Source organism: Pseudomassariella vexata, assembly GCF_002105095.1.
Source record: "Pseudomassariella vexata strain CBS 129021 chromosome Unknown BCR38scaffold_21, whole genome shotgun sequence".
NCBI classification, from domain to species: domain Eukaryota; kingdom Fungi; phylum Ascomycota; class Sordariomycetes; order Amphisphaeriales; family Pseudomassariaceae; genus Pseudomassariella; species Pseudomassariella vexata.
In genome coordinates this window covers 222,430-235,278 of record NW_024467976.1, presented here as the reverse complement: position 1 = coordinate 235,278, position 12,849 = coordinate 222,430, and the positions used below count along the sequence as shown (strand labels likewise).

Here is a 12,849-nt window from a genome sequence, read left to right as displayed (position 1 = left end):
CAAGTGTTGTTGCATGACATGCCCCAGCCAGTAGCCTTTCATTATATGTGTACGTAGGTTGGTGACCAATGAATATAACGCTAAACCAAAGTGAGAAGGAGAAGGACCCACTCTACTTGTCGCACCTTTATGAAAACGTACACCACTTCTTTTTTCCCGCTAGCGACGATGATGCAAGTATTATAACGAGAAGTGGCAAACTTGAATGTGTCAGCTTGTTATATGTTAATGCCATATTATGACCTGTCTTTTCGTTACAAAGTTTGAACCAACTAAATAACCCTTTATAACCTTCTCCGCTTGACTCTTTATATGGTCGTGGGCCCCATCTTCCTGCAAGTATTTGATCACTTACCATTCCCCCCATTCTTCTGAGATCCCTGCTTTAGGTGCTGAGACCCACGGACTTTCAGACTTATCTGCTCTTTGAACCTGTGCAGCCGGCTCTCCCTGAGGTGTGCGGCTTCTTAGCCAGTGCCTCCTCATTGGATTGCCCCTCTAAAGTCGCTTGGGATTTGTACAGATGCTTGAGAATGGTGTCAGACCGCATTGGCCCATTTCGGGGTCTTTTGGTGTCCAACGGCCATATTAGAGTTTTCTTGGCTATAATAACTGCTGATTGGACCTGCCGGAGATTTATATGAAGGCCAAAAAAGGATGTTTTTTTTCTTTCTCTATGATGGTTACTTCTGGTTTGAAGCGGGGTTGTGTAGCCCTACGCTTGGCCGTACCTTCCCATCTGCCGGTATCTTCAGCCAAGACGATTATGCTGTATTCTCCGCTCCGATAGAGTGCGTGCGTACTTGTATGTGTTCTTGTATGTCTTCCTCTATGGCCCATTGCGCTCTTTGAGAAACTCGATGGAGTACACATTCAATGCAATGCCCTGTTATGTGCCTCTGGTCTCCCCAAGTCCAAAGGAGCGAAGGTGGCCAATGGCCTTCATTACAGAAAAGTGTGCCTCTCTGCTTACAACAGAGCAAATTTAAGAAACTCTAAATCAGTCTCGAGCACGAAAAAATTCTGGTGCGGTCCGACATCGAGGCCCTCAGACAGACCAAAGGACTCCTCGACTGGCAGCTCAGCACCAACTTGCCTTCGCGCTTGGGAGCCCACACTCTGACCCCGGCGTGTTGAAACCACGGGTTCAGTCACCGAGGTTTCGGAGCAACCAGTGTAATCTAGTACGAGGGATACCTGAACGGGCAAATCGGGACCAGGTGCCTTCGCTAATGGGGGCCTTTTGCCAGTCAGTGTCGGCTAGTACGAGGGGTCTTCCGACTATCGAATCAAGATCCAATTGCGCAATCCGTGAGATCGGTTCGCGAGATTTGGGAACGGCGATTGAAGTCTTGCTCAAGGACGGTGATAAACCCGGGAGCAGCTTGTGCAGGCCAGCTGTAGAGCTAGGTATCACCGTTGCTGTCAATATATGTCTTAATGGTGCCATGTATCCTACTATCGCCCTTGAGAGCGTCGTGACGGCATCAGGACAGAGGCCAGGTATCAAGGCTGCTGAGGAACACGATGGACAGTTGGTGCTGGAGACCAAACATAGATATGAGGGAACGAGATTGTTGAGAAATTGAGGACCAAGCCTCTAATGAGGCGCATGGGCAACATTGATGCCAAGGAAGATAGACCAAGTTGAACAAAAGGTACACACGTTAGTGGGCAGAGAAGTGTATTGGCTCCTCGGACTTTTGCACCGTCGCCTGCATTGGCCGAAGGAGACGAAATGACACCAATAACCCAGGCGCTTAAGAACTTTAGAAACCATGTTAGCACTACTCTTAAGCTAGGAGGCCTCTGTGTGAGATCTCCTTGCGAAACGTTCAGGATTGACCACATCGCCCCGTATCCCTTCCCCATAGGACTTTATGAAGACCCATATCAACTCGGGAAATATGATAATATCAATGTACCCAAGTATTCGCATACTGTGCGAACCCCTCGCTCAAACATTGGCAACCGCCTTCAACCTCTCCATTCTCTCCCCCGTAACCCTGTACACATCCGGCAGCCCCACCTCCTCCCACTCTTCTCCCGCCATCAACCTCACCAACCCCGGCGCAGCGGTAAACACTCTCGCCATGCCATGTCCATTATGCCCCGCACAAACCCACTGCCCCGGCAACCCCGGCAACTCCCCCACAAACGGCACCCCGTCCTTACTCCGCCCAATAATCCCGCTCCAGCTATAATCGTACAATTGCCCCGGCCCCGTGGCCGCTTCAGTCCAGCCCTCGAGCTGCTCCTCGGCGAAGGACTTGACGGCATCTGTCACTTCCTTGATGCCCGATAGGCTGTCGTCGGTGCATCTTTCTGGATGCTTTGCGAGCCACTCGTCGAATTTCAACTGGCCTGGGTTCGAGCCCCCGAAGAGAACGATCCCGTCTGCTGTGCACCGCGGATTAATGCTGAATAGTGCGCCGTCGGGGAGCAGGACGCCGTAGGAGTTCTGCAGTGCCTTGGAGCCGGCGAAGGTTGAGGGCGGGATGACTTTGTTGCACATGTGTGGCGTGGGGCGGATGAGCCCGCGCAGCGACGGCTCGAGGGCGGCGCTGTAGGCGTTGGTTGCATGGACCACGCGCGTACATTCAATATTACCTCTATCGGTTCGCACGACCCATTTGTCCAGGTTCTCCTCACTTCGGACGACCTTCCGGGCTGCAGTGTAGGTTTGGAGGTTGAAGTTGAGGCCTTTGGATAAGTTGGAACGCATGATGTGTGCAGTTAGTTTCCATGGTTGGAGGGTTGAGGCCGGCCAGGCAAAGCAGGCTTGAGCTTCTTTGATTCGCGATATTGAGGCTGCTTCGGCCGGGTCGAGAGTCACTTTAATATGGTCAACTTTGCCACCTGCGACCTTGTAGCGCTCGAATACATGCTTGGACATGTCGGCGACTTCTTTGGTCATCGGTACGTCGAGGGTGTCTCCCACCCAGAGGTCGCAGTCAACTTTCTCGTCCTGGACGTACTTGACCAAGTCCTCCCAAGTCTTTTGCTCATTCTGCAATATCTGATGACGGTTTGTATTAGTAACCTATTGTGGCGAAGATCAAAACCAGACGCACCTTCATGGCTTGTTCAGCACCAAACCTTTTCTCGTACTTGCCGAATCCTCTCCCTGGAAGCCATTAGACAGGAAGAATCTGGGTATATGATTTTGAGGGAACACACATTGATCCGGTTTGCAATGCCCGGCATTCCTGCCCGTCGCTCCACTGCAGAACTCGCGAGCTTCGAGCACGACGACACTCTTCTCCGGCCAAGCCTCCAAGTGGTGCTTCGCTACCAGTGTCCCCGTGATCTGTTCCAATTCAAATATGTCTGGGTCAACATTCTGTCATCAGCTCCACGAACCTTGGGTAATCAAATACACCTACACCGGAACCGATAATGACCGTGTCGGCATAAGACGGCAGTGCGGCCGTTGTCCTGTGGTCCAGCAGCGGATCGGCTCTCACGCCTTGCAACCAATACGAAAGAGATTGACCCGACGTCTTAGGAAACCCGGTCCAGTGACCGTCTGTACCAGTCGAGGCATATTCATCCACGCTCAGGACTGCATCTGATTTCTCCGTTGTGATGCCCACGGTTGAGCCGGCTTCCACGTTTCTTACGACCATTTTCCCGCACCTTTCGTGAATTTTTCCTGGCTTGAATTTGATAGTGCCGTCGAAAGGGCTGAAGTAGGCACTGGGAGGTGTATTCGGTAAATGTGTCGTGCAGTGCGATCATCGGAGTCTTATCAATACTACACTTGGGCGACGGGCGGGGACTGCGCCCGCTTCCGATATGGCACCGCTGTATTTGCCGATGACGCGAATATTATCTCCCCGGGCCGGTGGATTTGAAATCGGCCCTCAACACGCTGGAGAGTTTGATGCCGGGTCCGCTACGACAGCACCGTATACCGATTTGAGATGCTGCGTTGTTCTAAACTCAATAGTATACTCAACACAATTCCTGCCTAGTAATGTAGTACGACGCAGGATATGTATTGAATGAAATTTGCAAACAAAAAAGGGCTCGTTTTTTTCACTCATTCGTTGAGAATGAGGAAAGCTTGTTGCGATCCGCAAACTGCAAGGACATTGCGGTATCAGTATTATGCCCCAAACCTCCTTAATTGCGCGCACGGTAAGCCTCACGGCAGTATAGTCAGTGTAGCATCGTGAATCTCAACTTCTGTACAGACAGTCTCCCTGCTTTTTCTCATGACATACTAATAAATACGTTCCCGTTGTCCCTTATGCTAAGTCCCTGTCTCATGTTTGCTGGTTTGATCATTTTATAGTGTCCGGCCACCACCAACAAGGCATTTTCCACTGCCAAGTCTCCTTGACACGAACGAACAGCTGAGAGTACCTACACTCATGTCTCTTTGCTTCCTCACTATTTCCCAACATAAACATTCATGTGTTACTTATACGCATAAAGAGAAGTTCGTTTCTGACTACAACGAAGGTTACAGGTGCGTCTTATCAGTGACCGAGTTTGATCCGGCGCGCGCCACCAGCAAGTGTATTTCTTTGTTGTTTCCGTCTGTGCATCCAACTTTGGGATATTCCACATTGGTCCCCTGAGCATGTAGCCGATACCCACCTACGAAGAAACACCCTGGTTTGAGAATAACACCACTCCGGGTCTCTGGTTCAGCTAGCCAAAGCAACCGGCAAATTATCCATATGCCACGGACACGTAATCTTATGCAACGCGTTTCCATGCCGCAAAATATCTCTGTGGCTTGCTCCGCAATCGTAGCAAAACTCGAACTCGCATTTAGCGCCTGGTGACAATCATCAGAACTTCGTCCCGAACTCCCAACTCGAACAGCCCCTAATGCAAGCCAAATTTTCTCACCCCGAGGAAAGTAAGCCGCTTAGCTCATCAGCCTCTACACAAACCACTGCACTGGCTGCTTTTATTGCCATAATGTTTTGAACATTTCCAGCAGAACTCGTACCGGCATTTGATACCTGCAAGCCACTTATTCAGCAGCAGTTTCATCGGGTACCCGGACTTCATTGGCTGGAAGCGCGGTTCTGTGCTCAGAACAAGGGTAGGAACAGATGAGGCTCTCATCCCAAATCGGTGCTCTACGGAGCGAAGGAGGGTAATATATAGAAGAATAGATTGAATTTGAAACGTTGACACTTACAAGTCATATGAGCACATCCCTCATTCTTCTCAATTGCCCACCCACACCCCGGACACGGCTTTGTAGTCTTCTGAACCGTAGCCTGACTGGCATCCTCCTCCATCTTCTTCCTCGCAGCATCCGCCTTCGTCTGATTCAGTCTCTTCCTCTCCGTCTCCCTCGCCGCCTCGGTCCTAGCCCTTTCCGCTGCCTCCCTCCTCTCCCGTTCAAACCGACTCCTTTCCGCCTGGCGTCTTGCCTCCTCTGCTTGTTCTGCCTCGAGAAGACTCAGCGCAAATATCCTGTCCCTCTCTTCCTGCTCCTGACGCACCGATAGCTCAGCCTGCGCCATGTTTTCGGCTGCTTCGTTGTCGAGGTCGACGCAGCTGCGGAAGGTCTCCGGGTCTTCTAGAAATCGGTCATATTCTTCACACGAAAGGCTTTTTTGCCACGCTACTTGGTGGCGGAAGCAGAACTTGTGTTTGCATTGAACGCAGCACACGATGGGGCGGTCGTCGCCGGTTTCGTGGACCTGCCCAGAGCCGCAGTTGGCGGGACACCAGATGAAGTCGGGGCTTTTGCCTACGGCGCTCCTGAATGCGATGGTTGAGTATCTGCACAGGCACATGGCAGGCTTCGTGGATTTGTTTGTAATAGTTGTGCTTGGGCTGTCTTACTTGGCAAAAGTGTCCTTGTCCGCGTAGAGCTCCACCTCCTGATATTCCATCGGCGCATGGCACTCGGGACAATGAATCTGATCCCATCTCTTGTTGGTAAAGTCAGTCTTGATCGAGGTCGTGATGCATTCGAGACATGCTTCCGGTGGATGTGTGCACAATTTAGATACAGAACAGATGGGGAATTCTGGTAGTGGTTTGCTGTCGGTACAGATGCTGCAATCCCGCATGAATTTGGGAATACTTCGCGGGGTGCGTTGACAGAACACGATTCTGTCTCCATTTTGTGCTGGTCTAGAATAACGTTGTCTAAATTTGTGGTGATGCTGTTGTGTTAGTCGGTGAGAGAGTTTGTTGACAAACAAGCCCGTTGAGGTACGCACTCATGGTCTTCATCTGATGTCGTGGGTTGCATTGCTTTGAACGTAAGATGCTGCAAAATGGTTGCGTCCGTTTCCCCATACGGCCGTCCAGTTGAATCCGATCGCAGTTTGCTATTCTTCGATCCCATCGAGCTGTCGCGGCTGCTTGACTGATTCAAGCTGCGTGGAGTTGAGACTGTGGCCGATTGTCCCAACCCGAAGCCTTGGGGTATGGTGAGACTTGAGCACTGGTAACGGAAGCAAGGCTGTGCGGACTCGGTTGGATTTTGTCACGGTTATTCAGTACAGCGTGAAGGACGAGAGTACTACAGAGAAGTCGGTTGATGGTCACCAAGGGTCACCAGGCTGATACTAGCAGTGTAATGTAGGGGACTTGATTACGACGAGTTAATCGCTGCCCCTCCTCAAGATAGGGACGTCACAGCAGCGTGTTTATACATGTCCGATCCTTGCATAAGCTAAGACGTGGCACGCCACTGGAGCCCACTGGCTATACAGGCCTATAAGCCACTGTGGCTCATTCGTACCTATCAGATTTGGCGTTGGGGTGGCAGTAAGTGTAGGATTCAACTTCACGGATAACCATAGTTTCGGCCGACGAGCGTCTTTCTCGAGAACAATCTTCATGTAATTTAAGGCTGGCAGGTTGACTGCGTCAGTCCACCCATATGTGCCGGACGGGGTGGAGGTGGAGTCGTGCTAGCTGCATTCGAGGAAAAGCAGGCTGAGACACAGCGAGGGACCAAGTCTGCGTCGAGTGGCGAATGACAACAGCTTTATCACGCAGCCTGATCTGTATATTTTGAGCTATGGCCGTGCATCGCCCTGTTTATGCCTCTTCTCGTTATTGTGCCTAGGCAGCCTGCAGGTGGAGAACGGCCGCGATTCGCCAAACGACCAGCCTCAGTTTCTACCTTGCACCGCTCACTGCCGCCCAAGTGCAATTGAGTCAGCCAGTTGAAAATGTGACTGCATCTTTTGACAGTTGACTGCATATGGTTTAGTTTCGTTTAGAAGACTGATATCTAGGTGCTTGTCCTTAAAAACTCTTGATTCGAACATGTTTCGAGTCCCTGCTGTATTGACTCCCAATACCTTAGAACAAGGGGGTTTATGATTCGTCTGATTGCAGGAGCGTTGACCTAATGGGGAAACTCCCAAATCCCTGCCTCCAGCCGTTGAGCTTTGAAAGCCTTCTACCACTACATAAACCACCAACCAGTCTTTCGTTTCTTGACCTGCCTTCAAGGACTGCTCTAGAGCTTGCCTCATCGTCAAATACCGGTATCAGCTAGTTCTCAATCCAATCGCATATTGCATTTTACCGATCACCAAAGTCCTGGGCCGAGTTAGCATCTCCTCCAATCCAAGTTCTTCAAGGACAGTTTCTCTGAAGCGGGAAACCTCCTCTAGGGCAATATCTAGGATGTATGACTACAAACTAAGGGTTTGCGATTTTGCGTCTTTCAGGTCCCATTTCGAGTCTTTGGTAGCCCCTCCTGTTCGTTTTCTTGTTCGAGCTGAGCCGAGGTGTGTTCCGTTTTCTCTTCTGACTGGGCCAGTTTAGATCTCAACTCGGGTATTTCTCGGACAAGTTGAATCGGACTAACGACAAATATGGTTGTAGCATGAGTGTGGTCATGAAAGGCCTCGCACTGAGTGTGCGCATCGAGGATTGTGTTTCCGGCAAGTGCTATGGGACCAATGTTCGGTTCCGTAGAATAACCCGAGACGTCGTGCCGCGAAGTACAAGAGGTGGTAAGTTGGTCTTGATGTTTGCTAGAAGGTACCGACGATGTTATGGTTCATTCTAGGAGTAAGCCTTCTAAGAAGTGACATGGATATGTCTAAGTAGGCTAACAAACTCAAGGGAGATAAATTATCTGAGCATGAGCAATACTGTCACACCTTCTAGCAATGGCAAGCGGCCAGGTTAAGCCGGCTTATAGAAATCGTGTTGAACATGTACGTAGACAGCACTGATTATGGATGACGATGTGGCACTTCTGGTGAAGTAGAAGCAGATATCTATCACATTCCTGAGGGTCAGATCAAGCAGCAGATGGGGCGCGATGGCGAAATTACTACGACGTGAGGCCAAACTTGAGATAATCTGTGAGCTGCATTCCGGAAATTTCTGTTGATGACGACTAAAACAAGACGTTTTCTTTCGCATCAACTTCGTACACACTGATCCATGGGGGTATGTGGAACATTGACGGCTCATCTGCGACGTTTCTGCCAACCCTTGCAGGCCAACGATATAACACTGTCAGTGCTGAATATGTGTGAGATGGGATTTTGAAGCTTCGGAACCGAGCCATCGCATCGACAACCCAATGAATCGGAGCTTGATGGTGGTTAACTGCAGTCACGTTACTCCTTGATCTGTATCATGACTGTTTCTGGCAGGGGTGTCATTTGGGAAAATCATATGTACTTGAGCTGTCCGTCATTAGGTGTCAACTAGATTTTGAATTTGGTAGTGGTATGTATTGTCGTTGAGGTTGAAATGAAATAGGTGGAATTAGGGATCCAAACAACAGTGCTAGTGTAATGCTTTGAAGAGAACCTGTTGCCAGGACCGGTTCCTGCTCAGGCCACTATTATGATAATTAGCTCCACTGTTCATTGCAGCTTCCTGGCTTCTTCCCGCATCATTATCACGGCCAATATATGCTATATTTCCCACAGAAACCTTAATTTGTTGAATCAGAGGTGACCATAAAAGACGTCAAGATAAAGAGCTCATTTTTGAAACTGTTATTTGGATTCCAGGACCGAGGCAGGCTGTGTGGTTCATCCACGCTACCTTGGGTCAATATCAAAATTCTCATGAGTCACAGCAGGGGTTTTGTGACCGGCTTGTTATGTAGCTATGGATCTTCAATTATCTACTGGATGGGGCGGCTGTGTTAAACGAGAACGTGGTCGTCATGAAAGCATTGAAATAATTCTCGCTACCAATGAACACCGCAATTACGGAAATCCTGTGTTTGGTCGGCAGTGTGATCTATTCTTTTCTTTTTCGCTATCCTATTTGTCAAATAGAGAGCGTACTGGAGTGTGCTACTTTCATTCCATCTCATCTGTTCCCGTGGCTACGTCTAGGGTAGCGATATTGTCAGTTCAAAAGCACTCCACTCCGTAAGTGCTTCCTTCTAGAGACCGCATTTGCCAACCAGTTGCGGTTGTAGAGGAGTTTGTCTGTGGATTGATTGGTTGGTGATAGTTTGAGTAGATGTCAGATGTGGTGAGCTGTTGGACCAAATTGACCGTCAAAAGACGAGGGACCCACTCGCTCTAGAATGAGGTATTTTTGGTAGTTATAAGGTCTGACATGAGCAAGCAAGCCGAATATTAGGAAGCTTCCTGATGGAGTTACCAAACTAGTGAAGGTCTCTAATACTGATTTTCTTTCCATCCAGTCAATACCTTGCAATGGACTTGCGAGTGGAAATAAAATTTTCCGTCGAGTGAGACTGGTTTCGACTCCCTTTTGGGTGGCACAGTAACCCAAAAGTGTGGTCGAGTTGTGCTTTTGGGTGTCGTTGCCAGTACGGGATGCCATGTGTTGATTCATACGCAGTTCCAGCCACAGAAGGTGCCTGTAAAGTCTGGGTCTTCTCCCGGAATGTCTCCTAAGTTGGAATTATGATTCGTTCGAGGTCAATAATTGAAATTGAGATCTTGGCGTGAACACTCCAGGACGTGGATTGTAGCTGTGAACAGCTTTCGTTTTGGAAGGCTGAGCTACCGAGCTGGCTTCTGGCTTGAAGAGAAAGTGCTCACTACCACATGTCATGAGGTGGGGCGGACTTCGTTCTGAATTCCGGCTCTGTGTTGAGGATATTCTTGGTGGGATTGGGATTGTCTTGTTTTGCTCCCTGGGTCGGGGTTTTGAACGCAGTGTGGAGGCTCCAGGTGAATACTAGCACCAGGTCACGTCCACAGCGACATGTGTTGCTGCACACTTGGCGTTTTTCAAGATGTAGAATTGCCAATGACACAGCGTTAAAAACTTCCCGCGCCATGAGGATTAGTTCAGGACGTCGGTGCTATTATTAAAGTTGTCTCAGGTGGTCATTCGGGTTCTAATGTGAACCTCTGCTGCTTGTGCTGCAAAGAGGGAGTTTCGTACTGGTTACTGAAGACTCGGTGGACTCGGTGGTTTGAGTTGGTCCAGGTTTGACGATAGATTGTCAAAGTTTGCGTTGGTCAAGCGGCAGCGGCCATCTGTTGAGGCGTATGGCTGACAGCAGCGGCGGTAAGCTTGCATGATCTCGACTTAACGCCTGTCCTCTTGACTAGAGTGGCGGCCGAGAGGCTAGGGAAATGAGTGGCAGTGAAGTTGCCTCGGCCTGATTCTGGGGTTGCCACAACCGTGGTGATAAGTTGAGCTGCTGGTGCTGTTTTTGATGGTATAGCTGGAAAGCGAGCGTAAGTAGAGGCAGCCATCGGCTTGTTGTTTAGGGCATCGGTGTTGACAGCCTTGGCTGAAGAGGCCCCAGCCCCAGTATTGACAGGGGGGTTCAACTTGACGAGCCTGGGATCGTTCAGGATGGTCTTGATATTCCGATTTCTCATAATGATGTCAGCACGAAGATCCCGGAGACTCTTCTCTGCCATGCGGAGATGTGATTTGGGTCTGGTGAAAGTCTTCAATGTGGTCAAGCGGACCAGGTGAATGGATTGAAGGCAGACCCAGCTCGTTTTTTCCTTGGGCATTAACTTATCGCCCTCGAGTTTAAGATAGGGACGTTCGGGGTCAGACCGTTCCGAGCCAACGAATGAGCGGAAATCGTATTTGCTGCACCGGTTCTGGTGCTTGTTTTGCTTCCAAGGTGCGAGGTAGCCGTTACTCGCGTCGGATGCATAGGCCGACACGGTGGTAACTACAGCGTACTTGGAGTTTCTGGGGCGTCGAAGAATGACGACAGGATGGCCGGCGGCGCCGAGATGAAGATTTCCAATCTTTATGTGCTCATCGTATTCGGATTGAGTGAACTCGGAAATTGGCCTGAGGAAGGCGATGTCGCCGTCTTGCCAGTCATTGCGGACAGCAGGACCACGAGTTGTCGTCGAAGTCTTGATGGGGGCCATTGTGTTTTGTACCTGATAGATCTTCATAAGATAAAGTAGGTAAAATCCAAATGAAAAATGGCCGAGGAGCGTTGATGAGACCAAAGTTCGGAAAGAGTATTAATAAGTCAAAGCTGAAATTGAAATAGGAAGTAAAATGATAGATAATCGGAAATAATTCCGAATATTGTCGCAAGAACAAGTCAAAGTATGGAGATTGATTGTGTCGTATCCAGAAGGGTCAACGAAATCCGAGTGAATATGTTGGAAACAGGTATGTCGATGAGAAGCATTTTCGAGGAGAGAATAGCATCAGAAAATCCTCCTTTATAACCCATCATCAAGGCGATGGGAAAAATCCGGACGGCTTTTGAGTTTCGCTGAACCAACGTTTCCGGTTCGCAAATGCAAGTATAGTCTGGAACGGGGGCTCACTCTGGTCAATAGAGTTCGCCGGTACCCTATACACCACCACCTGTATTGGAAATATGTAACTCCTCTTTCATTAGGATGCGTGACTTTCGCTTCTTTCCCACCATGAATGGTCGCATTTATTATATTTGGCAATGCTTATACCGTCATTTCCCGTTGCAAATGGCGCGCATGTGTGTTGAGTAAATGTCTTTCTCAAAGTGACTTGGCCAACTGCCATGGCGAGAGGCAGCCAGGATTGGGACTAAGTGTCTCGAAAATTAAATTTCTTTGAGATTTTTATGGTGTTTCTATCAAAGGTATTTCAATTTGTATGAAAACTTAATAGCTACAGAGTCTTTTACGGTGTAATGCATGTGTGGCAACCGATGGGCTGTTAAAGTTGGGCGTTCGTCCACTCGTGCCAGACGCACGTCGAGCTTCCCCATCAGGAACCCCAATCGGGCTGCAAGACTTCTGTGTAGTTTTAATTCCTTTCTTTCTAATTTAAGTTTTTTGTTTTGTTTTTATCTTTTAGTTTTGTTTGGTAACTTACAGAAACTTTTGCAATAACTCATACACCGAACGTCGTGCTAGTCCTTAAACTGCTAAATCTATGGTCGAGAAAACTCTGTCGACGTTCCAATGCCAATATGAGTATAGTTGAAATCATTTGAGATCATACGCCAAGGTGGGAAGTTTGCTGAGCCCACACAACCACCAAAGGACCTATAAATTGGTACAATCCACTTAAAAAGTAGCTACCATAATATATAGCAACACCAAGCGGAGATGGAGCAAATATGATGAACATGGAAATACGAAAGCGAAAAGGGCATTCCCAGGATAAACCATCAGATGCTGTTCTGGATAAAGCAGGGCGGGTGCATCTTGATGTTATTGCTTGATTGTGAAGCTATCCGACTTGCTAGCTGCAAGATCAGGAAGCAGGGCAACCGCGGGTGGTATATGCGCTGTGGTTTACCCGGGGCCGCAGCAGATGTATTGCATTTACTGAAGCAGAGATCTGGTTGATCATTTCGCATCTAATCGAAATGTGCGAGCTGTAGTATATCGGGCCCATAACCCCTTTTCCTGGTTACCATTATCAGTGCCACCAATACAGCTCTCTTGCCTGTATTACCCACAGGCA

At 49.0% G+C, this 12,849-nt stretch overlaps 4 protein-coding genes across 4 annotated transcripts; 1 reads left to right on the top strand and 3 right to left on the bottom strand.

Moving 5' to 3' along the window:
* Positions 1-891: 891 nt before the first annotated feature.
* Positions 892-1,638, top strand: BCR38DRAFT_478542 (uncharacterized protein; the record flags this gene model as incomplete). The annotated part of the gene is made up of 2 exons (XM_040863111.1): positions 892-955; positions 1,012-1,638. 2 exons carry the CDS (start codon positions 892-894, stop codon positions 1,587-1,589), a joined length of 642 nt encoding a protein of 213 aa, XP_040710369.1. The 3' UTR covers positions 1,590-1,638.
* Positions 1,639-1,712: 74 nt separating this feature from the next.
* On the bottom strand, positions 1,713-3,765 carry BCR38DRAFT_469296 (FAD dependent oxidoreductase-domain-containing protein). The gene is made up of 4 exons (XM_040862799.1): positions 3,387-3,765; positions 3,181-3,310; positions 3,075-3,127; positions 1,713-3,019 (listed from the first exon to the last, which is right to left on the bottom strand). The coding sequence occupies exons 1-4, from the start codon at positions 3,627-3,629 to the stop codon at positions 1,958-1,960; spliced, it is 1,488 nt and encodes a 495-aa protein (XP_040710368.1). The 5' UTR covers positions 3,630-3,765; the 3' UTR covers positions 1,713-1,957.
* Positions 3,766-4,658: 893 nt separating this feature from the next.
* On the bottom strand, positions 4,659-6,128 carry BCR38DRAFT_355178 (uncharacterized protein; the record flags this gene model as incomplete). The annotated part of the gene is made up of 3 exons (XM_040856933.1): positions 4,659-4,792; positions 5,165-5,757; positions 5,821-6,128. Coding segments are annotated over 3 exons (1,035 nt in total), but the record flags the coding sequence as incomplete, so codon positions are not given.
* Positions 6,129-10,421: 4,293 nt separating this feature from the next.
* BCR38DRAFT_490346 (uncharacterized protein) lies at positions 10,422-11,306 on the bottom strand (the record flags this gene model as incomplete). Its single annotated transcript, XM_040864512.1, has 1 exon — positions 10,422-11,306. The coding sequence occupies one exon, from the start codon at positions 11,304-11,306 to the stop codon at positions 10,422-10,424; it is 885 nt and encodes a 294-aa protein (XP_040710366.1).
* Between the last annotated feature and the right edge of the window lie 1,543 nt (positions 11,307-12,849).